General features: G+C 37.9%; 1 protein-coding gene, 1 long non-coding RNA gene and 1 pseudogene across 2 annotated transcripts; 1 reads left to right on the plus strand and 2 right to left on the minus strand.

The window, feature by feature from the left end:
- Positions 1–984: 984 nt before the first annotated feature.
- On the plus strand, positions 985–2,720 carry LOC137721367 (uncharacterized). Its single transcript, XR_011066633.2, has 3 exons — positions 985–1,164; positions 1,631–1,715; positions 1,954–2,720. It is a non-coding gene; the product is annotated as an uncharacterized LOC137721367 (long non-coding RNA).
- Positions 2,721–8,222: 5,502 nt separating this feature from the next.
- LOC137719844 (uncharacterized) lies at positions 8,223–9,281 on the minus strand. Its single transcript, XM_088682498.1, has one exon. It carries the CDS (start codon positions 9,279–9,281, stop codon positions 8,223–8,225), a length of 1,059 nt encoding a protein of 352 aa, XP_088538624.1.
- Positions 9,282–20,698: 11,417 nt separating this feature from the next.
- LOC137719845 (uncharacterized) lies at positions 20,699–21,687 on the minus strand (annotated as a pseudogene).
- Positions 21,688–27,854: the final 6,167 nt, after the last annotated feature.

Here is a 27,854-nt window from a genome sequence, read left to right on the forward strand (position 1 = left end):
TTTATGCCTTGACCAGAAGTTGAAGCATTGTTTTGACGGTATTTTGGTCTACCAGTCGAACTACACCCTAAAGGTGTCACCTTTTAAGTATATTTTTGATCGTCCATATGTTATATGCAAATGAGACCCTTGAAAACGTTATGGAATCCGAAATTCCATATCTAAGGTTTAACTTTACGCTTTGTTGTACTTAGCTCATTGTATTAAGACAAGACATCTCCTGCACTGTTGATCTTGGTAAAGATGCAGCACCACGCCTACACGCAGCCACTGAATTGGTATTAAAGACGTACTCTGAAGGTACTATGAATTTGGGCAAATCAAATCCCGACGCATCTCGAACGAATCCGACCTCCTGATCCTTGAAATGATGATTGTCTTGTTTGTTATGTTGACGCATGTTACTTATCAAACCTACATAAGGCAAAATCCCTAAATGGTTATGTCTTTACCGTTAAGGATATCGCAATATCTTGGAGGTCCATAATATAACCTTGTGAAACCTTCGAATCGTTCCAAGACTCACCTCACTTTACTACGCCACAAGTGAGACATGGTTAGAAGTTCTTGTTGAGCATATTCGAAGTACTTGTTGTTTTCATCCATCATTGAGTCCCAACAACGATCCATGAAGACTATGATGCATGTATCCACCCGATCAAGCCATGCTACATCAACGAAGTCAACACCAAGACATATTACGTCTACATCTACATCAGCAAAGCATCAGGAGATTGAAGTCATGCAAGCCGATCCCAAACAACCTTGCCGACCTCTACACGATGTCACTACTGAAGTCAATCTTATCCTGTGGGATAACAAGAAAAGAAAGAGAGGAGAGGAGAGACAGGAACGTTGAGAGGGTGGAAAAGGAATTAAAGTGCATTAAAAGTGATGCCTACAATTTTCTTATATATAAAAAAAAAAGCGTGTGTGGTTTGAACTTCGAAACCAGAACCTTTCCCACATTTTACTTATTATTACTATAAAAGCAATAGAAACCAGAGTTTTCCCTTCCCATAACTCTCAGTTCGCCATCTCCTGAGTCTGCCCTTCCTTTCAGTCCAAAAGCTTGAGTCCGTCTCCGTCACCGTTTAGCAGAAATGGCCGACCAAAAATATGGTTATCCCTACCCTGCTCAATGGGGTTATCCCCCTCAAGGAGGTATTTTCTGAACTAATTTCACCTTTTTAGGTACCAAAAACAGTTTATTTCAGTTGGTTTTTTCAGGTTATCAATTTGCGCCTTCTCTTTGATGCCCCTTGTTGGTCTCAAAACTCAACTCTCTCTCCCCTGGTTTTAACTATATAAAAGTTTTCATTTTTGCTCTTACTTTGTAGTTGATCAACATTAAGTGTGCTTTTTGTATTTCTTAACATGGATTAGTATGTAATTAATTATAAATATTAGTTTCCTAATACCAATCTTCTATGTCACTGTATGTGATGGATTCTTGTTTGAGTATAGTTTAAGCTAGCGTTATTAACGCTCCAAAATATTCATCGTGCGTTCATTAATTTACTCCATACATGATGACGGCTTTGAAGTGCCAGAAATAGCTCACTAGTTTAGGTCTTTTTTAATTTACTTGTAAATTTTTGTTTTAAGTTATAATTTTAATTTTGTGTAGGTTATTACCAAGGCCCTCCAGTAGTGGCACCTCCACAATATGCTGCTCCTCCACCCAGGAGAGAACCAGGTTTCCTTGAGAGATGGTAATTAAACTTTCTCAACTATCTCTTATCTAACATGAAATTCATTTTTTTTTTTTTTTCTGGTTACTTTCCTTTTCTTTCACAATTAAAATCTAATTTCTATATATGTTATACCTAGTTGTTGATGATTCTGGTTACTTTCCTTTTCTTTCACAATTAAAATCTAATTTCTATATATGTTATACCTAGTTGTTGATGATCTATTTTTGCGTTTGTTGTTTGGATGTGGTGTCAACAGTCTTGCGGCTTTGTATTGCTGCCGCCTAATTGACGAGTGTTGCTGCGATCCTTCTATCCTCTGTTTCTTTTATAATTAATATATATCCATTGGATAATTCCACAGCCATATATTGTTGTAAAAGTGTAATGCTTCTTGATTACAAATTATCTTTAATTCTGTAGAATTTATGTACAAGACTGTTGTGCCTTGGCCCGTTCGTTAGTGCGGAATCGAGATTCAGATTACACACACACAGTTGAACAAAATAAAATACAAGAAATAAAGACACCGAGAAATTTACGAGGTTCGGCAAAAACCTGCCTACGTCCTCGGAGAGATATTGCTCTTCACTATGAAAAAAACAGTATAAGTTACACATGAGTTAAATCGACATAACCCAATCCCATAACCCTTGTACACCCACTCACAGAATTTTCCCAAGAGCATCACTCTAACCCAAGAGTTCTTTCACAAGAGATCTTCCACTCTAGCTCTCTTGATTTCTCTCACCCATGCCCATGGTAGAGCCAAATGCTCACACCATCTCTTTTGGATGCTTTCCTTCTCTCATCCGTATCCTTGTTTTGCCAAATGCTCTCTTTTTATGCTTTTCTTAATCCAAGCCTTCTCCCACAAAACATGGCTTTGAAAAAGCCACAAAACATGGAGCAATTTAAGCCACAAAACAAGGAAACATTTGGCCATTATCCAACAAAGACTACTAGTTGTTTCTGTTCTGCAATCTATGTATGGTATCCATAATAGTTATATATCTTCTTCATTCACCAGTTCAGCCAATATTAGATAGACAGATTCTAATACAACATCAATACTAACTGACATCGTGGCACAGAATGAGGTGTTAGGGTTTAGGGCTAAAGTTTTTATACACTTATAGTCGTTCGGTAATGTAATGCTTAATTTTAGCTAGCTCACGATGTGCTCCAATGTTGGTGACTATCGTTGTTTTTGGAAAGGTAATTCTCTCTTTTTTTCAGCTATTTTTAGTTCTGTCTTGTAGATTGAGTGAATCAAATGAAATCAACAATCTTGATTAAACAAGTGTACGTAAAAAGCTGAAAAAAAATGTTTATTAATTCTCTTATTTTTCTTGTTGGAGTGAAATATTGAATCTTATGATACATTTAACTTTTATAACATGAAGGGGATGCGCATGTCACATGTATATAATGTTCACCTGATGATGATGCCCCAAGTGACGTTTCACTCGCATGTGTGAACAAAGTAAATGGCGAAGGTAGAACATAAAAATTCAAAACCAATTTGTTTACTTCTTGGACTTTAGCTAGCATTTGCTATGATGTCAGTGAGGACACGTAAGTCCCCACATTTTGAATTTTGGATCACAAGCTCACAAGGCGATGGACCTTCACCAGTTGTCCTCCAAGACCTTCAAAACCGCGTGGGGCTGGATTGATGAATTTTCTCCCTGTTGTTTACCTACTTGCATTCATTTCTCTTAATGAGCAGATTGGACAACTTAGCTGTTATTAGTGCTAGCATCTGTTCTTACAGGAAGAGAAATCTTGGTTGAGCAGGTAAAGGAACGAAGCGAGGAGAAAAAACACTTTACATTACAGGGGGGAGGAATGATAAAGTAAAGTTTAAAGACGACGATGGATTTCTTTAATTTTTATTAAGATAAATGATAAGGAAAAGAAGATAGCCAATGATGGCACCCTCAAACGGTGGAGTCGTGGCATGATTGCAACGAAAATTCTAAATGCTCCGGTGTATGACATGTCTTAAAACAATAATTGAACGGTAATAAATGCTTGGATGTATGACATACACTAAAATAATGATCGTGAGCTCAAAAATTATAATGAGTAGAACAGTAATATTAGCTTTTCTTCCTGAACGATCACATGATTAAAACTCTCACCTTTTCTACAAATCTACTTCATAAGCTAGAAAACATGACAATTCAAGACATGATAATTTTCTTTGTGTTATAAATAGGTCAAAGTTAGAGAGATAACATTTTTAACGGTAGGTGCAAGGTAGATGTTAAATGTCACACTAAAAATATAGCACAAGAGGATAACAAATAAAAAGGCAGAGGAATGGATGATGTTACTGATATTTTTCTCTCGTTCTCTTCTTCTTATATTTTCTGTAACTTGAAAACATGCGGAGTGCTCTATCTATAGAGCAACTCCAAACTAATACATTAACTGCATATTGAAATTTACGACATTTCGTCTGACAATACAATCTCTATGTATTCAACTTTTACTTTGCATGGGCATTGAAAACTTTTGCCCATGCTGAAGACTTTTGCTAACATACTGTGTGGGCATTCATTGCCATCAGACTTTTCAACACTCCCCCTTGGATGCCCACATATCAACATGAGTTGCCTCGTTAAAACCTTGCTTGGAAAAACCTAATGGGAAAAAACCATAGCGAAGGAAAAAGAGTACAACTTTCCTGGATCGTTGATATAGTGTCAAGTATGCTTATGTTGCCTCGTTAAAACCTTGATAGGAAAAACCCAATAGGAAAAATCCTAATCGAAGGAAAAATAGTACAACAAGCATGTATCATGGATACTCCCCCTGATATGTATCTCCCCCTGATTCCGCATTCTCCAAATTTAGCTGTTTGGTAAGTCGACGTAATCCGATGCCTTGCACTAACTTCTGAAACGTGCACTTTGGTAGAGATTTGGTGAACAAGTCTGCCAGATTTTCATTTGAACGGATTTGTCTGACTTCAATAACTTTAGCCTTCTGAAGCTCAGGAGCATTGAAAAACTTTGGAGATGTGTGTTTAGTTTTATCGCCCTTGATGAATCCTTCCTTCATTTGGGCAACACAGGTTGCATTATCTTCATAGATGATAGTTGAGTTGTCTGTCTTCGAAGCTAGACCACATGAATTCCGAATATGATGGATCATTGATCTTAACCAAGAACATTCACGACTTGCTTCATGTAAAGCAAGTATTTCTGAATGATTTGAAGATGTGGCAACTAATGTTTCCTTGGTTGAGCGCCATGGGATTGCTGTATCTCCATTCTTAAACACATATCCAGTTTGTGAGCGGGCCTTATGCTGATCAGAGAGGAAACCAGCATCTGCATATCCAATAAGGACTTGGTCATTTGTGGAGTTCTTTGAGTAGAAGAGACCCATGTCTGTTGTCCCACGAAGGTATCGCAATACATCTTTGATACCCTTCCAATGGCGAATTGTTGGAGCAGAGCTATACCTTGCTAACAAGTTAACTGAAAAAGCTATATCTGGTCTAGTACATTGTGCTAAATACAACAAAGCACCTACTGCACTCAGATATGGTACTTCTGGACCAATGACCAGTTCATCATCTTCTTTTGGACGAAATGGATCTTTCTTAATTTCCAAAGAACGAACGACCATTGGCGTGCTTAGTGGATAAGCCTTGTCCATACCAAATCGCTTCAGAATTTTTTCAATGTAAGCTGATTGGTGGACCAAAATTCCACTAGCACAATGCTCGATCTGCAGGCCGAGACAATATTTTGTTTTTCCAAGGTCTTTCATTTCAAATTCGCTTTTCAGATATTCAGCAGTTTTATTGAGCTCTTCAAGAGTTCCAACTAGATTCATATCATCAACATATACTGCCACTATAGCGAATCCAGAATTGGATTTCTTAATGAACACACAAGGGCAAATAACATTGTTGATATACCCTTCTTTGATCAAATACTCACTGAGACGATTATACCACATTCGTCTAGATTGTTTCAGCCCATACAATGATCGTCTTAATTTGATCGAGAGCATACCTCGTGGTTTGTTACTTGTTTCAGGCAACTTAAGTCCTTCTGGGACTTTCATATAGATGTCAGTATCTAATTCTCCATATAGATACGCAGTGACGACATCCATAAGTCGCATGTCAAGTCTTTCTGAAACCACTAAACTTATTAAGTAACGGAACGTAATTGCGTCCATTACAGGAGTGTATGTCTCCTCATAATCAATTCCAGGTCTTTGAGAAAAACCTTGTGCAACGAGTCGTGCTTTGTATCATGCGATCTCATTTTTCTCATTGCGTTTCCTTGTGAATACCCATTTGTAACCCACGGGGTTTACACTAGGCGGGGTTTGGACTACTGGTCCAAAAACATTCCGCCTTTCCAAGGAATTTAATTCTGCCTGGATTGCATCTTTCCACTTAGGCCAATCCTGTCTCTGTTTGCATTCATCAACAGAGCGAAGCTCAATATAATCACTTAAGATGATTTCAGTGGCTACTGCGAATGCAAACATATCATTGATGATTATTTCATTATGATCCCACAATTCATTTGTACATGCATAATTTATAGAGATTTCTTTGCTTTCATGTACTTCTGTCTCTTCAGGGACATATGTCTCATCAAGGACATTTTCTTTTTCTGGAAGTCCAGAATCATGAATTGTGGATGTATCATTCATTTTCTCTTCCTGAATGATTTCATTTGGATTCAGTTGTGCCCTCGACTTTCTCTTTCGAGGGGCTGAATCTTTTGAACCTTGGGGTCTACCATGCTTCAGGCGTGCACCAGATAAATCATTCGCTGCCACTTTATTTTGTCCAACAGGGACATCAATTCTTGCAGGTGCATTTGCAGTTGGTATATGTGATTTTGTCACTTTCATAGCATCATTAAATGCATCTAGCATTTGATTGGCAATGCTTTGAAGATGAATAATCCTTCTCACTTCATTTTCACATTGAATGCTGCGAGGATCAAAATGAGACAAGGTGGGAACAACCCATGTCAGCTCTTTCCGTTATTCTGGAATGATTTTTTCTACCCCTAATGACGGGAAAATTGTCTCATCAAAGTGACAATCAGCAAAACGAGCTGTAAACATATCACCTGTCAAGGGTTCCAAATATCTAATGATAGATGGTGAATCAAAACCCACGTAAATTCCCAGTCTACGCTGAGGTCTCATTTTAGTGCGTTGTGGCGGTGCAATAGGCACATAAACAACACAACCAAAAACTCGTAAATGGGAAATGTTTGGCTGATGTCCAAACACGAGTTGTACTGAAGAGTATTGATGGTTGGCTATAGGTTTCAATCGAACCAATGATGCAGCATGTAAGATGGCATGTCCCCATGTAGAGACTGGTAATTTGGTTTTCATAAGCAGAGTGCGAGCTATTAACTGAAGTCGCTTGATCAATGCTTCTGCTAAACCATTTTGAGTATGGACATGAGGAACAGGGTGTTCAACATCAATGCCCAAAGTCATGCAATAATCATCAAAGGTTTGAGACGTAAATTCACCAGCATTATCAAGTCGGATTGACTTAATGGGATAATCTGGGAACTGTGCTCGTAACTTAATTATTTGAGCAAGAAGTCTCGCAAAGGCTACATTCCGAGTAGACAAGAGACAAACATGTGACCATCGGGTAGATGCATCAACCAAAACCATAAAATATCGAAATGGTCCACATGATGGTTGAATATGCCCACAAATATCCCCTTGAATTCTTTGCAGAAATGATGGGGATTCAGCATCAACCTTTAGTTGAGATGGTCTAATTACCAACTTCCCTTGAGAACAAGCTTTGCAAGGGTTATCATTTGAGGCAGCAATGTGTCTGCTCATTAATGGATGTCCATTAGAGTTGGTAATGATCTTACGCATCATGGTAGATCCTGGATGACCCAGACGGTCATGCCAAAGCATGTAAACTTTTGAATCAATGAACTTCTGGTTTATGACAGTATGTGATTCAATTGTCCTTATGTATGTATAATACAATCCACTCGACATACCACACAACTTCTCCAATATACGCTTCTGGGTATCATTAGAGGTAATGCATAGATACTCCACATTTTCTGCACTTTTTGTTTCAATGTGGTATCCATTTAAACGTATGTCTTTGAAACTCAACAAATTTCGAGTAGATCGAGCGGCATACAATGCATTCTGTATGGACAATATTGTTCCATTTGGTAACATAATCTGGGCTTGCCCTGAACCTTCAATTACATCTGAAGGTCCTGATATTGTTGTTACCCCTACTCTTGTAAGTATTAAGCTTGAGAAATACTTTCGATCACGAAGTATTGTATGTATGGTTGCACTATCTGCAAGATAAATATCTCTGCCATTTCTCATGTTCTGAGAATAACCACAGTTTTTATCCATGCTCTCTGAGTAAGAGAATCAGAGTTAAAAGCAAGTTATAACAAGAAATTTACATGCCACTTTTATTGAATCTGAAATACTACAAGTTCAGCATAATAAAAGTACATCAATGATTCAATCGGACCGGTATACTTCATTTCCCCTTTCCACAATAAAGTCTGGAACATCTAGATGAGTTGTGTTCAACTGCCCTGATAAGTCAAACACCGAATCAGGTATATCCATTGGTCTAGCCTGGTTGAGAAAATTGGTTTCGACACCCTTCTTCTTGAGGGAGGCTTGATACAGATCCACTAGATGTTTTGGGGTACGACAAGTACGCGCCCAATGCCCATTGCCACCACACCTATGGCAGGCTCCTTCAGAGTTCCTGGGAGCATTGTTCATATGAGCTTTGCCTTTGTGGCGATTCGCATTTTTGAAGCTCGGGCCTGAATTATGCCTCGGAACCTGGTTGTGAAACTGAACTCCACGGTTCTTGCCTTTCCTATTCCATCGACCTCGCTTGTGGCCACGTCCTCGTTTATGATTATCACCACCAGAGGATGTGGCGTTCACTTCGAGGGAAGCAGCATTCACTTCTGGGAATGGTGCAGATCCAGTAGGTCGGGAATGATGGTTTTTCATCAGGTGCTCATTATTCTGTTCAGCTACTAAGAGCACAGATATCAGCTGGTTGTACTCAGTGTAGCCTCGTGCTCTATACTGCTGCTGCAGGAGCACGTTGGAGGCATGAAATGTGCTGAGAGTCTTTTCCAGCATATGTTCCTCAGTAATAATGTCCCCACAGAGCTTCATCTGAGAGGTAATTCTGAACAATGCAGAATTGTATTCTGCCACTAACTTGAAGTCTTGGATCCTCATATGAGTCCACTCATAGCGGGCCCTTGGAAGAATCACCGTTGTCTGGTGATTGTATATGTTTCTCAAGGCATTCCAGATAGCTAACGGATCTTCAACTGCTAAGTACTCGCTCTTTAGCGCCTCATCAAGATGACAGCGAATGAAAATCATAGCCTTTGCCCGATCTTGAGAGGATGAGTTGCTCTCTTCCCTGATGGTATCTCCAAGATTCCCTGCTTCCAAATGGATCTTGGTATCCAGTACCCAGGTCAGGTAATTCTTCCCGGTAATATCCAGGGCAGCAAATTCAAGCTTCGCCAAGTTCGCCATTTTCCTTTCTGAAAGAAAATGAGATGTGTAAGAACTTGCAATAATACGTATTCCTGGAGGAATATGATGTTAGAACTTCTGGTTCTTACAAAATTTTCATTTTGATCTTCAGGCCAAAATGATAAGCACTCGAAACTTCTGGCTCTAGATTTTCAGGGTGAATGAGGAGGGCGATTATACCGCACCATTCTCATTGAAATAATGTAATATAGAATGGGCGATTATTCCGCACCACTCAAGTAACAGGAAAATTAAATATGCAGAGCAATGTGGGCGATTATACCCCACCACCTAAAATTGCAATGAAATTAAATAGCAGGTAAATTTATATATGCAGGGTAGGGTGGGCGATTATATCGCTCCACCTAAAATTTGCAGTAAAATTAAATCTGCAGTCCAAGATAGGCGATGATACCGCACCGTCTTGGATCGCAGTAAGAATAAATTTGCAGTTCAAGATGGGCGATTGTACCGCACCATCTTAGATTGCAGTAAAATTAACATAAATAAATACTGGGTTAGTAATCAATCTCTACACCAAACAAGTAATCAAAGATGTATGTAACCGTTAGATTAAGAACTAAGAGCAGGCATGGAGCAAACAGCTCATCGTGAGGATATACCGCGCAGTTGAGGCAGAGGAAGAAGATGAACAGTAAAAACCTTAAAGGAAACATTTTTCTTTCTTTCGTTTGTTCGGCGAAGAGAGATGAGAGAATAATTATATTTAGAGACTCGTGCTGATAACGTGTTATAAATAGGTCAAAGTTAGAGAGATAACCTTTTTAACGGTAGGTGTAAGGTAGATGTTAAATGTCACACTAAAAATATAGCACAAGAGGATAACAAATAAAAAGGCAGAGGAATGGATGATGTTACTGATATTTTTCCTTCGTTCTCTTTTTCTTATATTTTCTGTAACTTGAAAACATGCGGAGTGCTCTATTTATAGAGCAACTCCAAACTGATGCATTAACTGCATATTGAAATTTATGACATTTCGTCTGACAATACAATCTCTATGCATTCAACTTTTACTTTGCATGGGCATTGAAAACTTCTGCCCATGCTGAAGACTTTTGCTAACATACTATATGGGCATTCATTGCCATCAGACTTTTCAACACTTTGCATCACAATTTAAAGATTCGTAATTGGATGGACACTCATGTCAATATGGCTAATTGAAGTCCCATGACAGCACAACCAACCTAGTCTAGAGAAACATTTGAACATAAAAATAAGGAAAGCGATGTTTTTTTAAGGAAGTCCTGGGGAATTAGAAGTGCACTATATGAACACTACAAAGTCGCGTAGAAGTGATTTATAAATAAGTAGCTCCTTCTAAGTAGGTATTTACAAATCACTCTCATATGCCTTTATATATGATGTAATTCTAATCCGTCCTATCTAACATTTTGTGATTTATTACTTACTAACCTAACTTCAATTCCTTGGGACTTGGAGATTTCTCCTATGAACATATCTCAAAATAAAATCTGAAGTACTTAGGGTTAGTCCGCTTCAATCAATCCTATCTAACATTTAGATCACCTATTCTTGTTTAGGATTGAGTCAATCAATATTTTGTACTTTTAAGGAGGGGTCAATCAAGAGAAATCTAGCAACTGTTATTGACCTTAATTAGTTGGAGAGAAATAATTCTCTCACCTTTAGTTGAAGAGAACAACAGTTTTTACTAATCGATGTTAGAAAATAAATATTCATTAGATATGAAATTATTTATTGACTAGAACAAATTTCCTATTTTGTTTAAGGGTTTACCTAGGTTTCTCTTAAAAAAATAAAAAATAAAAAATTCTAAGTGACCCTTATAGTAATGTACCCAAAAATATATAAGGATACATTTTATTACACACACACAAAACCGCATGGGTACATAATAGGAACAAAAAAACAAGGGAAAAAAAAAAAAAAAGGAAACATGTCAAACTAAAAAAGAATTGTTGCAGTCCTATTAAATTAGGAATGTGATTGTATAAATCCTAGTGTATCTAGGAATATCTCTTATATTCCTATTAGGAGTTGATTACCTATTAAGAGTTGTAATCCTAAAAGGGTAAGAAATTAACCTTCCCTATTATTATAAATAAAGGCATAATGGGATGGAATAGAACACACCTCACAATTATGCATCTCTTTTTTCTCTCTACTATTGCCACACCCTCTCTCTATGACCTCCATAATTGTTCAGTAAATTATGCCTAGAACACGTTATCAGCACACTCTTGACGCTGCACTAACAAGAGAATTTATTCTTCAATCGAGGGAGTATTACATTTTAATCATTCTTTTTATGATTAATTTATTATTTTATTGAATTGATATATATATATATATATATATGCTATTGATTCAATTTAATTTTTCTATGTTAAACGTGATACAATGCATTGGAGATGCAATTCTGGCTTTCCAAGAAGGATCTTCTACAAATTCAAAGGTTTTTATTGTTTTCTGCAAATCAGGTACGCTTAAAATAAAGTAATATATTTGACACGACCTTGAAGCATGAAAACATTCCGCATGATGCATGAAACCCCTATGTTTATATTTTCCTTCCGATATATATATATATATTCTGCAAATCAGGTACGCTAAAAATAAAATAAGATATTTGAAACGACCTTAAAGCATGAAAACATTCCACATGATGCATGAACCCCCTATGTTTATAGTTTCCTTCCGATATATATATATATATATATATATATATATATATATATATATATTGTATATGTTCATATATTTGTTTCATGCATTAAGCAATTTTACTTGCTATGTGGAATTTGTAAGTCAATGTATATAAAATAAATTAGAAGCAAATTTTGGGTTTCCTAAACCCTAGGTTCGAAAATTTTTTTGGGTAATCCTTGGCATCACTGTGGCAACACCATGACGTCACCGTGGGATGGCGTCGACAAACTGGACCAGCTGCACAGCCCTTTTGGGCCTACTTCTCCACATCAGACACAACCAAGCCTTGACTTGGCTTACATGTCATACGGGCCTGAAAGCCCTAGTCCACCCGAGCCCAAACCCACATGCCAGAAGCATGTTGGGCTTGTTTCCAAGCACGGGCTTGCAACCCTGATCCCTTGTCTCGGCCCACGCCAGCAAGCTGCCATGCTTGCTGGGCTTGTATTAGCCTCAACCCGCAGTTTTTCAGCCAGCCCATGTGGCTGGGCTTATCCCTTGGACCCGTGGCCTGCAGCCCATTTCCGAGCACCTCTTTTGCTCACGACACCCAACCCTATCCTTTGGGCTATGCTATTTTCGACCTGATAATATTATTCTAATATTATTTTGTTTCTACAATTGACCATGTTTGGTCTCGATTTATTGAATTAATTAAAAGTGACCTAAAGTCCATTAATCCGATAATGAATCCAAAATTATTAACTTGAAGATCACTTTTGGACATTAACGATTCAACAATTTATTTTTATACCTTAAACTGTTGACATACTTTCGTAGTAACGAAGCTCTCACACTTAAGTTCTCGAAGAAACTCAAATCCACTACACTTAGTTGTATATTGCATTCTGTGTTCTTGCAAGAACCTCTCTTTTATGAACTAAACGTTCATAAACTAAATTGAACCTGTAGTTTCAAATTTAGTGCCTTTGAAACCCGAAGTTTTCATAAAACAATACACCCATTAAAACCCGACATTTTTCATGAAAACCATGTCTTAGAACTTGAATGTTCTAACTTTGATGCTTATGGATGATTCATTCCCATAACACTAATCACAATCTTGTTCCCTCCAATTCAGTGGATTGTCGAACTGTCACAAGTTCGATTTTCCTAAGGATGCTTCTAATAGAAACCACTTTATGTAGGGTACAAGACGTGAATCTCCACTGACTATCAAGAATCTAAGAAACCATTGTAGCCAACAATGGCATGGAAGAGTTGAATAAGCCTTTGCCATGATCTTCATTCGAAAACTTATGCCCGAAGCATTACAAATAGAAATACCTCCTAAACGAGGATTCCATGGCTTTTTGGCTCGCTCATATGGACAGTCTAATCATGAAAAACATTGCTTAAAGCACACCATGATTACGTCCATGAATGAGTACAATTCTGAAGTTTATAAATCTAATTGAATTTTGACTAGAGAATACTTTTCTCGTCCTTCCATGTTTCTAACTCGCTCCGAAAGCAGTAATGTAGAAAGTGGAAGTTTACCAAATTCTTGAATCTGATTACTACCACAAATGTGAGAGAAAGGTATGGCTTTATACCCAATTCGGCTGGAGTCTACCGAATCCAGTTCGGGGTCTGTCTGTCTCACAATCTAATTTCGAGTTTGTTTTTACAACATATGGTAGAATCAGGGTTGCCAAGGTGTGGCGTCATGCCCGAAGTATGATCCTTGGCACCTAAGACCTAAAACTTCAAGAATAAGGGATAGTATTCCCAAACCTTAACCCTGCAGAATCTACTTCCGTCTCGATGGAATAGATCATTGGTTATGCACCTGTTCGTGCCCCTGCCAATGTTGTTGAGGAGTACCATTCTCGTAGTCAATATGTGAGATTAATTTTGCTCCATTGAACATCGTTGGAAGAGCAAAATTTTGACATGGATAGCCTTGTTGGCCAAATCCTCTTAGTAAACTATTTACTTTGTGAACATTTTTCCATGTTCTTGGATTCAAGTTTGGTGTATGTTTTACTTATGGATAATCTTATTGATATTGTCCTCGAATATGAGTTAATTGAATCATGTTTCTTAATACATGTGACCAATTCAATTAAACACGTGATTAGGTAGGAATGTGGGAAAGTTAGTTGTCTGGATAATTGCGATACTACACACACTAACTTTACACCTAAATCACATCTGTAACAATGACTTCAGGTCTATCCAACCTAAATAAGAGCATTGGCACGCTCCTCGTTGTATGAATGGTACCAAATTACCATTTAAGGGACCTTAAATTCTCCATGTCGTTGAGTTTTCAAGGATATTCGAGAGAACAATGATCATAAATGACACCACTAAAAATAGAGTGGAATATCTTTGTACCACCTCCTAAAATGAGCCTGAAGCTTTGATTTGGGGCCAATGGGTTGTCTCCTAACTGGGAACACACCACATGTGGCCAGCCTGGAGCTTGGTGATTGAGCAGTTTACTTAACTTGGCATGACCTTTTTGGGACACTTAGGTCGAACAATGATGCTACAACATATCTCCTTACCTGAAGTAAGGATCTTGTGCCTACAAGCACACTTTGCCAAGCATGCTCATTAGAAAATTGATTTTCTAAATCCTCCCTTGTGATAGGAGCATTTTTAGGCGACTTAACTACCTTATTCTTGTGCATTTGTGCTATTATTTCTTAGTTAATGTCGTATTACAACTCAATTTCGTGTGTTTGTAGGTCATATGGGTCAAAGTATCAAGAAAGTGCATTTTGGAGCTATTTTGGACACTATGGGGATAGCTTGCATATGGGCTAACATGGATGGACGAATTTGAACTTCAAGAGGCTAGATATGTGATAAGAAGAGGAAGGAACTAAGCTAAGGACAAAGTGGATAAGGAAGGAGCTCAAAAGAGGAAACCTTATCCAAAACATTATCTAAACATTATCCAACCTTATCCAACATTATCCAATTATCCAAAACATTATCCAAATCTTATCTCATCTTATCCTATCCAAACCTTATCATGTCTTACTCCTAATTGCATGGGGACCTAAATGGATAATTCTAGAACCTATTTCTAGAAGCATCCTATTCTAGAAGGCCCAAATCTGCCACAAAACCTATTCTTTCTATAAGCCCTAGAAATGTGGCGCCCCAATCCATTCTAGAAGGCTTTGGCTTGCCTTGCAAGCCAAGCAACCCTCTCCCCTAAGTCAGCCGCACCTCCCTAGGCCCAATCCCTTTGGGATTCTGATTTCCAAGGCCTAATCCTTGTGGATTTGGGTATACAATTCCTTTTATAAAACTATGTGGGCCAAAAACCTCTTCCTAGGTGTATTTGACAACCCATGGCCGAATTCTAGGGCCCTAATCCACCAAATCTGCTAAGTAAACCCTAATCTAATAAACCCTAGGACTATATAAACATATTTTCAGCCACAAATTCGTACCACCCCCTTATGCTATTCAGAAACCCTTGTGCCGCACCTCCATTCTCCATTCTTGACCTCCATAGACCTCCCTCCACATCCATACATCTCTGCCGCACCCTTCCCCACCATAATCAACCATCCTCCATCCCTCCAAACAAGAAAACACCACCCAAAACCACCAATTCCATCACCCAAACTTTGTGCCGCAGCAAGGAGGAGGAAGAGGAGCCAATCTGTGCATCGAATTCATCTTGGATCGCTGAGCAATTAGGTGTATTCTTTCTTATGATTTCAATGTTTAAATTCAATACTTTTTGTTGTGCAAGCATGAGGAACTAATCCCCCTTTGGCTAGGGGGGAAATTCGAAACCATGGTTATATTTGCATGATGATTTGATTACTTTTAGTTGTGATTTCATGAATGATGAATTCAATTTGCTTATCTGTTTTAATTAAAACTTGCTTATGTATATGAATTGAGAGTGCACGCTTAATTTGCATGCATAAACATGATGCTAGGGTATGAGGGAACTTCACCTAATCGTTGGGAACTTATATTCATGAGTAGTTAAGATTGTTGGTCACAATTATGATAAGTGAATTCTTGGCATAAGTATCATGCGCTTTCATAGTTACGAATGCCTCGTCAACACCTATGATTTCCATAGAACCTAATGATCTTTGATTGTCTTTCTATCATGCGCTTTCATATAGAAAACCTTTAAGGAATAATTTGATTGCAATGCGCTATTTCCATTCAATTCAATGACCTAAGGGAAATCTGAGAGTTAATTTAAGCGTACCTAATTAACTTGGGGTGTTGAGGTTCATAAATTCATCGAATAAGCAACTGGAGATTATTTTGTATGCAAGTATGCCATGTGTGGAGAAAAACCTCCTAGCCATCTCACCATCCATTTAATTCCACCAATTTCGTCAAAATCTGCCTAGTTTACGTATTTGTTTTGTTTTGTTTATTTTCGTCCAAAACCAAATCCCCAATTGTCTTAGAGTGTCTAATTAGTTCAAATATGTTTTAGATTGTGTTTTTTAGAGTTTTGAGTCAAGTTAGAACCAATTTTCGTCCAAGTTTGTGTTTAGGCTCAAAACTGCCCAGATTGTGTTTTTAAGACAGTTTTGAGTGTTTTTAGCCTATTTTGAGTCTTGTGAACGTAGTTGAGTCTTTTTACGTGAGTTTAAGTGTTTGAAAGGTTAATTTTATTTATTTGAGTCAGTTTAGAGTGTTTAGCAATCCCTCCTAATCCCCGGTGTAAGAACGATCCCTACTTATTTATATGCTACAATTGTCAAAAGAGGGTTAATTTGTGTGTTAAGTTAATTTTCGCATCACCTTGCAAAGATACGAAACGACTTTCTTTTCACAGTGGATTCAAAGGAATAAATGTGGACTAATCCAACCAAAATGCGGACCATATAAATACTTATGGTTTTGGTTGATGAATCGACAAATTGGTCACATGTTTGTCCATACACATTGCTGCTAAACCTCATGGCCAATTAAGGGCTCACCACCATACTTATCCCTTAAGGTCCGGGAGACTAGATAATGCCAGAGAGTTTATATTGATGGTTTTTGATAAAGTATTGCATGTATTTTGGGTTTATAATTGAACATCGAATTCTCATGTTCACCCCAAATAGCCTTGCCTAGTGATCATAAAGCGCAACTTAAATGATTGCCCGAATTTTGGTAAACGTCCTAAGTTTTCAGTTTCTGCCTAGGGCTATGCAATCTTGTACGCAGCTATGTTGGTTCGCCTTGAGGCCCATTGCCACCTAACCTATATGATGTTATAGTTGGTTACTAGGTACGAACCTGACAATTTTCGTATTTACACATTTGGGTGTGCATTCCATGTGCCAAGTTGTGCCGCCGCAATGTACCAATATGGGTCCTTAAAGAAGGATGTGAATCTTTGTCGATTATGATTCTCCTTCACACTAGTTCTTTTAGAGCCATTGCACACGATCTTTTTACCGCTCATTTATGAGTTGGTCACTTTAATGAGGCAGTATTCCCGCCATTAAAGGGAGATAAGAACGTCAACGTTCCTGTAGAAAGACGCGAATTTTCATAGACATTGGCCACTATGTCTCATCTCGATCCCTATACCGCACAAGTGTGATAAGCAAGTGTGATAAATTCTAGCTTTCAGAATGTTGCTCCAGACTCATTTCTCTGATCTAGCTAAAGTGACGAGATCATATACCAGTTGTAAACATGCCTGCAATGATAGACGTTGAGTCAACATCCCTAGAAGGTGTGTCGCCCCTGTTAGATGATTTGGACGCCCCAGTTGGACAGTCTGGTACACCGGTGGATAGCAAATCAATTTGTCTTGGCCTGAAGCACGACAAATTACTCGGTTCATAGGATTCACGTCTCTAAAATAGGAAGACACGGCACAATAATGAATCCATACTTGATCGTTGTCTCAAATCATTTCCATCTCATGAGATTAATCTGGATTACTCCCGAGACTTGAAGTTCTTGGTCCAGTATACTAGTTTGGATGAGCTAAATGGAATTGAAATGAGATTACCATCGATGATGTTTTCACTTATATGGTAGCTACCGACATAAATGAAAAGCGATGACATTAAACCGTGTTCCGTTGATTAAATGACAACGTAGAACTGATTGGACAACTAAAGTTACAATCCAGGTCAAATTCCTTACCAAAGTGTGTTTTGGACCTATCGTTCCTACACTGCCCAAGGTAACCCCGTTGTGTTACAAGTGGGAAATGAAGCATTATGAGATGAATGAAATAGTGCGATATGATGCACGCCTTACGATGCAAGGTTTCTCTCAAAACGTTATGTGATTGATAGCAGCATTATGAAATGTGGTAAGCGCTTTCTCCATGGGGATATAGATACAAAGATTTACATGTAAGTTCCCGAAGAATTACATGGACTGGTTCAAATAGTTCCAAACCATGGAACACCTTCTTAACTTGTTTTGAGGCGTTCACTTATGGATTGAAAAATCCGACAGATGGTATACCCGTCTAAGTGATTATTTGATCAGTCAAAGATATGAATTATGCCCTTGCTTGTTAAACTATGAAGTCTTATTCCGAATTGCTAGAGTTATAGTTTATGCCATTAACACGAATCTCACTAAGACTCCGGAAGAGCTTGAGAAAACTGCCTCACACCTGAAGATGGAATTTGAGATGAAGGATCTTGGGAAAACTCGTTTATGCCTTGACCAGAAGTTGAAGCATTGTTTTGACGGTATTTTGGTCTACCAGTTGAACTACACCCTAAAGGTGTCACCTTTTAAGTATACTTTTGATCGTCCATATGTTATATGCAAATGAGACCCTTGAAAACGTTATGGAATCCGAAATTCCATATCTAAAGTTTAACTTTACGCTTTGTTGTACTTAGCTCATTGTATTAAGACAAGACATCTCCTTCACTGTTGATCTTGGTAAAGATGCAGCACCATGGCTACACGTAGCCACTGAATTGGTATTAAAGACGTACTTTGAAGGTACTATGAATTTGGGCAAATCAAATCCCAACGCATCTTAAGCGAATCCGACCTCCTGATCCTTGAAATGATGCTTGTCTTGTTTGTTATGTTGACGCATGTTACTTATCAAACCTACATAAGGCAAAATCCCTAAATGGTTATGTCTTTACCGTTAAGGATATCGCAATATCTTGGAGGTCCATAATATAACCTTGTGAAACCTTCGAATCGTTCCAAGACTCACCTCACTTTACTACGCCACAAGTGAGACATGGTTAGAAGTTCTTGTTGAGCATATTCGAAGTACTTACTGTTTTCATCCATCATTGAGTCCTAACGACGATCCATGAAGACTATGATGCATGTATCCACCCGACCAAGCCATGCTACATCAACGAAGTCAACACCAAGACATATTACGTCTACATCTACATCAGCAAAGCATCAGGAGATTGAAGTTATGCAAGCCGATCCTAGACAACCTTGCCGACCTCTACACGATGTCACTACCGAAGTCAATCTTCCAGACGCTTGTCCGAGGAATTGGTATGCCTAACTATTCATATGCAATGCTTGTAGTTCTCATTTGGAAGTTATGTCAAACTTAGGGGGAGTATCCAGAAGTATACTCACTTGATCTTAATGTACACTTTTTCCCTATGATTAGGAGCATTTTCCCCATTGGGTTTTCGCTACCTAACTAGGTTTTAACGAGGCACCCATTTTGTGTTGATCATACCCTTGTGAGCTCTTCTATTTGCTTCCAAAAGACATATAGCTTTGACTTAATGCAACTTCTCACTTTTCTCCTTAGTCTATGGGTTTTTCTCCCACCTTGGGTTTTACCCTAGAGAGGTTTTGTGAGTTTTACTTTTTCTCTTTTTATGCATTCTTTCTTTGATCTGAGACTCGCATTCGCTCATTGTGCTGACGACTTCATCAACTGTACTTACTTCATCGCTGAAGACCTGATGCGTCATTTACTTGAGTATTTACACAATCAAAGGGGAGTGTTGCAGTCCTATTAGATTAGGAATGTGATTGTGTAAATCCTAGTGTATCTAGGAATATCCCTTATATTCGTATTAAGAGTTGATAACCTATTAAGAGTGGTAATCCTAAAAGGGTAAGGAAATAACCTTCCCTACTACTATAAATAAAGGCACAATGAGGTGAAATAGAACACACCTCACAATTACATCTCTTTCTTCTATCTATTATTGCCGCACCCTCTCTCTATGGTCTCTATAATTGTTCAGTAAATTATGCCTACAACAAGAATTTAATTGTATTAAAAAGGATGATATTAGTTGCCTGAAAGGAGGAGTTAAACACTTAATTAAATTCTTAAATACTTATTTATAATAAAATAATATAAAATATTGAATTGCCAACTAAAATACTTATGTGGAAAGAACTAAGGAATCAAAGGACTTCGATCCAAAGTTGAAAAAACACAAGGTTTCAATCAAAGTATACCTTAGCCTAATTTTGTTTTTAATATTTTTGGAAAGGCAATGTAAGCTTTAATGAGTATGACAATATCATTAACCTTCAATTTCAAATTTCCAAAAATATTATTCAAGTTTTTTGGTTACAAAGTAAAACATCACAACAAAGAACAAGAATTAAATATAGAATATGATCAATATCAATGTGACTGCTGGACTTATTAAATTATAGTCTCTCAAAAACTTGCTTACCAAGTCTTGTTATTTGCTTAAAAATAATTATTTATGAATATAAAGTGTGTTATGTGCATTGTCTTATTATTATCTTTCAGCGTCAATCGATCAGTAATGCTAGCCGTGAAACATTGGGAAGACAGGGAACCTCATAAGCCCGTCCTTACAGTGTAAACCATCGTGTTCGCCGCAAGCGAAGTAGTAAGGCCGCCACCTTTGGAGCACAAACTCAAGGCCATCTCCACCACCTTGTGTCTAATTTCCCACCATTCTTGCTCGACTCAAGTCACAGTTCAAGAAGCTCTGAAAGTCTTGGAACAAGTACACGCTGTGAAGACGTATGGTGTCACTTGGTGGTTCATACTTGAAAACTGCAAACACCCAAAACACCATTTATCATGTAAATACTTGTTCACTTATATTCATAAAGGAAAAAGCGTTGCTCATATCAAAACAAATCAAGGAGACTTGATGAAAGTTTTCATTGTTGTAAATCGTTTGTTTGACACATTATGTTATTAAATTGTCGATATATAATTTACAATAGAAATTACATCCAAGACTTTAAACAAACTCAAATCTTTTTTGGTTTCAATAGGCTAAAGACAAGGAATCGTTTTTTTTTATACAACAATACACACACACACACTGTAAGGGGTGATGGACGAATTAGTATTGAACTAGTAAATCACAAGATTCGAACCTAAACCTCTTACTTACAAGTGAATATCTGTACTACTAAACCGTAGTACTAAGTGGCAATGACTAGAGAAGCTAAAGAAGTGACATTTTTGCAAACAACAATTTAAGGGGGGAAATGTACAACAATTTTTTGAGTACTCACCTAGAGTATCCTTGATGTAAATTGGACCATTCTCCAAAGCCCAATCTGTGTAGTTAAATCCGAAATGCCAATTTTCCGATCCACCAACAACGATCTTGTTGGGTCCCTTGGTCCAATTGAGGTGGTACGATCCATTGTTGAAACCCCAGCCTGTGTAATTACTATATTGCCAATGTTTGTTGGCTGTGCTAACTGCCAGCATCGAAGCAATTAGCACCATTGCTAATGTAATTTGTGCAAAACTCGAACCCATTGTTTTCTATCAAATGCAAAAACTCAAGCGATGGAGTGGTGAAATTTAGAGGATAGAGGGGAATGAAACTTGAGTTGTGGTGAATACATATTAGTAATATGGGTTCTTTTATAAGCCAATTAAGTAGTGCAAACTGGCCAAATTGACACCTTTTCAATATTGGTGGGTAAAACAAGGAAAAAAAATGTTGTAAAATTATAATGCTGCTCCTAATTAAGTTTAAGTTTCCCTAATTAAGTTAGTCTTCCACTTAATGTCTCTTTCTCCCAGTCTCTAATAAACAATTACATGCGTAACGTGTTTGTTATGTCAAAATTAGTTTTGTATTTTCTTAATAGCCAGAGTTAATATTTGGTTTCTTTGGAGGTTCAAATTTTAACAAGCCTTTAGACTCAAGTGTTGCAGAAGGTAAGAATCACATTAATTTGTTATGGATGTTGAGATAACTTACCTTACCACGAGAGTTAGAAGTATTATTCATTTTTTTTTCTATTTGATTTCTATGATATTCGAATTAATTTAGTGTAAATAGTGGAAAAGGAATTCAAACTTAAGCAGAAAGAGAAAATGATATTACTCTAATCAACTCAGCTAAATATAAGTTTGCTAACATGTTTTGTAAATATAAAATTGTAACAACCTCCGAAGTCTACTGAGGACCCTTTTTTTTTTTTTTTTTTTTTTTTTGGTGTAGCAAGGTTTTCACAACTTCATTAAACCCACAAAACAAATTTACATGAAAGAGGTCCGACCCCAATATATAACCCAACACGAAGTTGTGAGCCCAAAGAAAAATAAAAAACCGAAGAAACTAAACAACTTGCATCTGCCGCCATCTTTGTCGGAAATATCCCATCCAACGCTCCAGAAGCGGAGAAAAAGAAAAGCATCCTTCAAGTAGCGCGCGCACACAAGCCCTGTTGGTTCTCCTCCCTCTTAGCTTTCTATTGGAGAGTTCTTCAAAATATTAAACACAGTTTACATTAAAAACTTCATACTGTTGCAATCATATTTAGAATAGCAAAGTGATTGTGTAAATCTTAGTGTATTTAGGGATATCTGGAATATTCCCTAAAGTAGATATTATCCTATTAGATTTGTAATCCTATTAGGGTAACGATTTAACCTATCCTACATCTATAAATAAAGGCACAATGGGGTGATATAACACACACCTCACAATTAAATCTCTCTCCTCTCTCTCTTATTGCTGTCGGCCCTCCCCCTCTCCATTCCTCTAGAATAATTCAGTAAATTAGGCTTATAACACGTTGTCAGCACGCTCTTCCCAAAAACTAAGGAACTGAAGGATCGTAGGAGGAGGCTTTCTTCTACAAAATTTATAGGCTTTTATTTGTTTTCTGTCAATCAGGTATGCTTAAAATAAAGTAAGAAATTTGAATCGTCCACAAAGAATGAAAATATTCTCCATGATGCATGAACCCCCTATATTTATATTTTCCTGCCGATTGTATATGTTTCATATATTTGTCAATATATATATACATATATGTTTCATGCATTACACAATTATTATTTTGCTACGTGGAATTTGTGAGTCAAAGCATATAAATAAATAGAAGCAATTTAGGGTTTTTCAAACCCTAGAAAAGTCAACAAAAAAAAAATGGGAATTTATGCGGCATGGCTGCGGCTCGTCGCTGCTCCGTTGCTGGCACTACTGCTGAGCATTGTCATTGGCTTACAGCCCAACTGCGTCGAGCACGATACCAGGATGGCGTCATTTTGACGTCTGGACCACGGCAACAACCCTCTGGTCTTTGCTGCGCCTACACGGACCCCAGGCCTCAGCCTGGTAAGGGTTATCATGGACCTGCAGTCTCTTTAGCCCAAACCAGAAACCTTTTGAGTTGTTGGCCTTTGTCCCGTGCCCTAGGCCCACTTACAGCAAGTCCATGTCGTTTGCTGGGCTTTGCTAATCCTCGGCCCAACTCACCAGCAGCTTTAGATGCAGAAGGGTTTGAATTGCCTCGGCCCAAACTCTAAAGCCAGCTTTGGCTGGATTTCAATGCCAACCCGCAAGCCAACTTTCGGTTGGGCCTGCTCCCGTACCTCGTTTTGGCCCAAACCAGCAGCTTTTGCTGGTGGGCTTTATCCTAGACTCAGCTTAATCCATATATGGGCTGCACCCGCAACCCTTCCCAAGGCCCAATAGCCTTTAGTCGTGCTGCAAGGCTTAAGGCTGGGCCACAATATTTTTTTGCCCCAATGCTAATTTTTGGTATTCCCGTGTTATAAATCATACCCCATTATTTTAATTGGGGTACTTTGTTTTACGCTAATTAATTCTAATCTAATTATCACTTGGTTTATCACCAACTGAAGCTAATATGACCCGTATATCATTATTTTGCTTCCACAATCGACCCCGTTTAGTCTCGATCTATTAAATTAAATAAAAATGATCCGCATTCCATTAATCTGATAATTAATCCAAAATTGTTGACTTGAAGATCACTTTTGAACATTAACGATTCAATGATTTATTTTTCTACTTTAAACTGTTGACATCCTTTCGTAGTCCAAAGCTCACACACTTGAATTCCCAAAGTAACTCAAATTCACTACACTTAAATCAGCATATTGCATTTTGTATTCTTGCAAGAGCCTCTCCTTTATGAACTAGTCATTCTTAAAACTAAATTGAACTTGTAGTTTCATATTTAGTGCTTTTGAAACCTGAAGTTTTCATTCAAAACTTACCACATGAAACTTGAAGCTTTCATGCTTAAATTAAACCTACACATGTTTATAGAACTTGAATGTTCTACGATGTATATCTATATATTACCATATAACTAACCACGTTTTTGTTGTACCCTCTGTTTTAGGGACATTTCAAACTTGAACAAGCTCCATTTCACCGCTTTGGAAGTATCTGGAAGAAACTACCTAAAGTGGATTCAAGACGTGAAGCTCCATCTTATCGTGAGGGGTATTAGAGCCACCATTGAGGAACCTACCGACGACGACCTCGTTGATGAAGCCGAGAAAGTTACTACAATGATCTTTATTAGAAGACACATCCATGATGCACTGCAGACCGAGTACCTTGCTTAGGAGGACGCACACACCCTCTGGCTTGCTCTGGCCGATCGTTTCAATCACTAGAAAGACATTTACTTGCCTGAAGTAAGGCATGACTAGCAGTGTTTACGCTTCTAAGACTTTAAGTATGTGAATGAATACAACTCTGAAGTTTGTAGAATCCGATCACTGTTTAAGTTCTGTAAAGTGGACTTAACTAACGAAGATCTCTTAGAGAAGACCTATTCGACCTTCAATGCCACAAATATTGTCTTGTAGCAACAATATAGGGCATATAAGTTCACCAAATTTTCGGATTTGATCTCTGGACCAAATTTTCGGATTTGATCTCTGTTTTACTTCTCGCTAAAAAGTAGAACCAGCATTTGATGAGAAATCATCAAGCTCGACCCACTGGCTTGAACGCTCTGCCTAAAGCGCATGTGACTAATTCTAGCAGCCACAAACGACGAAAGAACAGTTGTGGCCGTGGTAATGGGCAGCAAGCCCCACCATAGACCCAAGGTCAACAAGGCAGAGACCCACCCAAGGGAGGAAATTTGACCTAGAAACGCCAACCTTTTGCCCTTAACACCCCAAACTTCAAGAACAAGGGAAAAGCTACCGTTCAATTGGCTTTCACTGAATTGGACATGTTCTACCGCTGTGGATCAAAGGATCATTGGTCACGGATATACTGAGCTACCCCCGAGGCTATTACCAAGTATCATTACCGTCGTGAGTCTAACTTTGCCCATGCGGAAAATCTCAAAGATACTACCACATCCATAGAGATATCAGATTTTCAGGAGGCATAAACTCCTATGGAGGAATAAGTTTTATTCTTCTATGTTTTTAGGGTGTTTTTACCCCCAATGGCTGAACCCACTAGGAGTGGCCGAACCCCTTCCTAATTTTTAGGTTTATGGTTTAATTTTTGGACAGTTTTTTCTAAGTTTTTGGAATAAATTGTTTGGTTTAGTTTGTTTTGAATTATGGATAATTATTTTTTTATGGATATTATTTCTCGATTGATTAATTGAATGAATGGAATTATATTTACACATGTGACCCATTCAATTAATTTATTTCTAGGTATGACTAGTGGGCAAGTTAATTGTGTGGCTGATAGTGCTACCACACACACCATCTTACGTGAGCGACATTATTTTACTAACTTCGTACCTAAAAATGCACCTCTGACAACCTTCTCAGGCTCATCCAACCTGATAGAAGGATACAGAAATGCTCGTATAATGTTGTCCAACGGTATTGTCTTAACCATTAAAGAGGCACTCTATTCTCCACGTTCTGGAAGAACGTTGCTAAATTTTAGAGATACTTGAGATAATCAATATCCTGTTGAAACCATTGAAGAAAATGGTTCTGAATTTCTTTGTATCACTTCTTACGAATATAGCCAGAAGCGTATTCACGAGAAGCTGGAACGTGGGTTGTACATCACAACCATTCGCGGCATAGAGACCCATCATGTGGCCGACCTTGTGCCTGAGTTCCAGAGCATTCTGCTGCTTTGGCATGATCGTATGGGACATCCCGAACGTGACATGATGCGCCATATCCTCAAATCATGACATGGGCATCATTTACCTCCATATGTTGAATCCCCGCCATGCAAAGCTTGTTCTTTGGGGAAGTTAAACACTCAACCCTCAATTACAAAGATTATTCACAACCCTTCTAAGTTTCTTTAGAGGATTCAAGGGATATTTATGGATCTATCCAACCAACATGCAGACCATTTAGATACTTTATGGTGTTAGTTAATAAATTGATATGTTGGTTACATATCTGTTTATTGTTCACACACAGCGCTGCATTTGCAAAACTCCTACCACAAATTGTTAAGCTTAGGGCTCACGACCCTGATTATCCGATCAAGTTGATTCGACTGGATAATGCTGGAGAGTTTACATCACAGACCTTTGATCATGATTGCATGTCAATTGGGAATGAAGTCGAACATCCTGTACCCTATGCTCGCACCCCAAACGGCCTGGCAAAAACTTTCATAAAGCACCTTCAATTGATAGCTTAAACTTTGGTTATGTGGACCAAACTACCGGTATCTGCTTAGGGCTATGCAATATTTCATGCAGCTATGTTGGTTCGCCTGAGGCCCACCGCTACCCAACCTCATTCACCATTACAATTGGTTACTGGATATGAGCCTGACGTCTCGCACTTACGTGTGTTTGGGTGCGTAATCTATGTGCCAATAACGCTGCCACTACGTACCAAAATGGGTCTTCAAAGAAAAATAGGAATCTATGTTGATTATGATTCGCCATCAATTATTTGCAACTTAGAGCCCTTGACCGGAGATATCTTTACTGCACGTTTTGCAGATTGTCACTTTGATGAGACAGTATTCCTATCGTTAGGGGGAGATAAGAACGCTAACGTTCCTATAGAACACCGCGAATTGTTGTGATATGCTCCCACTATGTCTTATTTAGATTAGACCTGGCATTCGTGTCTTGTTTCTCGTGTTCGTGTCGTTTTCATGTCATACCCAATAGCTTAACGGGTTATGTCGTGTAATACATATTAAAGTAAACTAGTAATATGACCCGATTCGAAATCAACCAGTTAATATTATCAATATGACCCGACCCGTTACCCCTTAAGAAAAATATATTTTAAATCAATAAAAATGAAAATGAAAAACATAATTTGACCCAAAAAATGTACAACATAATATTAAATTAGTATATACATACTAAATTTTGGAGTTGACCTCTTCATGAAAGTTGTAAAGATTTTCATTACGAGTGATTACATTTTTCACACTTTTACAATAATTATTATTAATTTTATTAATTTTGCACTCAAATAAAAAACATTGTTCATGAGATTTGGAGGGTTTTGAAATTCTAAACTACCATGTAACCATCATCTAAGCATTGAGAATGCAATTATAAACATTTATTATGCTTTCCCACCTTTCAGACTTATACATTAATGATTATGAATTTTGTTTATTTTGAACTCCCTTAAAAATACTATTCATGAGAGTTTTTATGGTTTTAAAAACTCAAACGATCATATACCCATCCTCAAAGCGTAAAGGATGCGACTACGAGCGTTCGCATATT

The sequence above is a fragment of the Pyrus communis genome, chromosome 1 (assembly GCF_041283825.1).
Source record: "Pyrus communis isolate YQ-2024b chromosome 1, ASM4128382v1, whole genome shotgun sequence".
NCBI lineage: Eukaryota > Viridiplantae > Streptophyta > Magnoliopsida > Rosales > Rosaceae > Pyrus > Pyrus communis.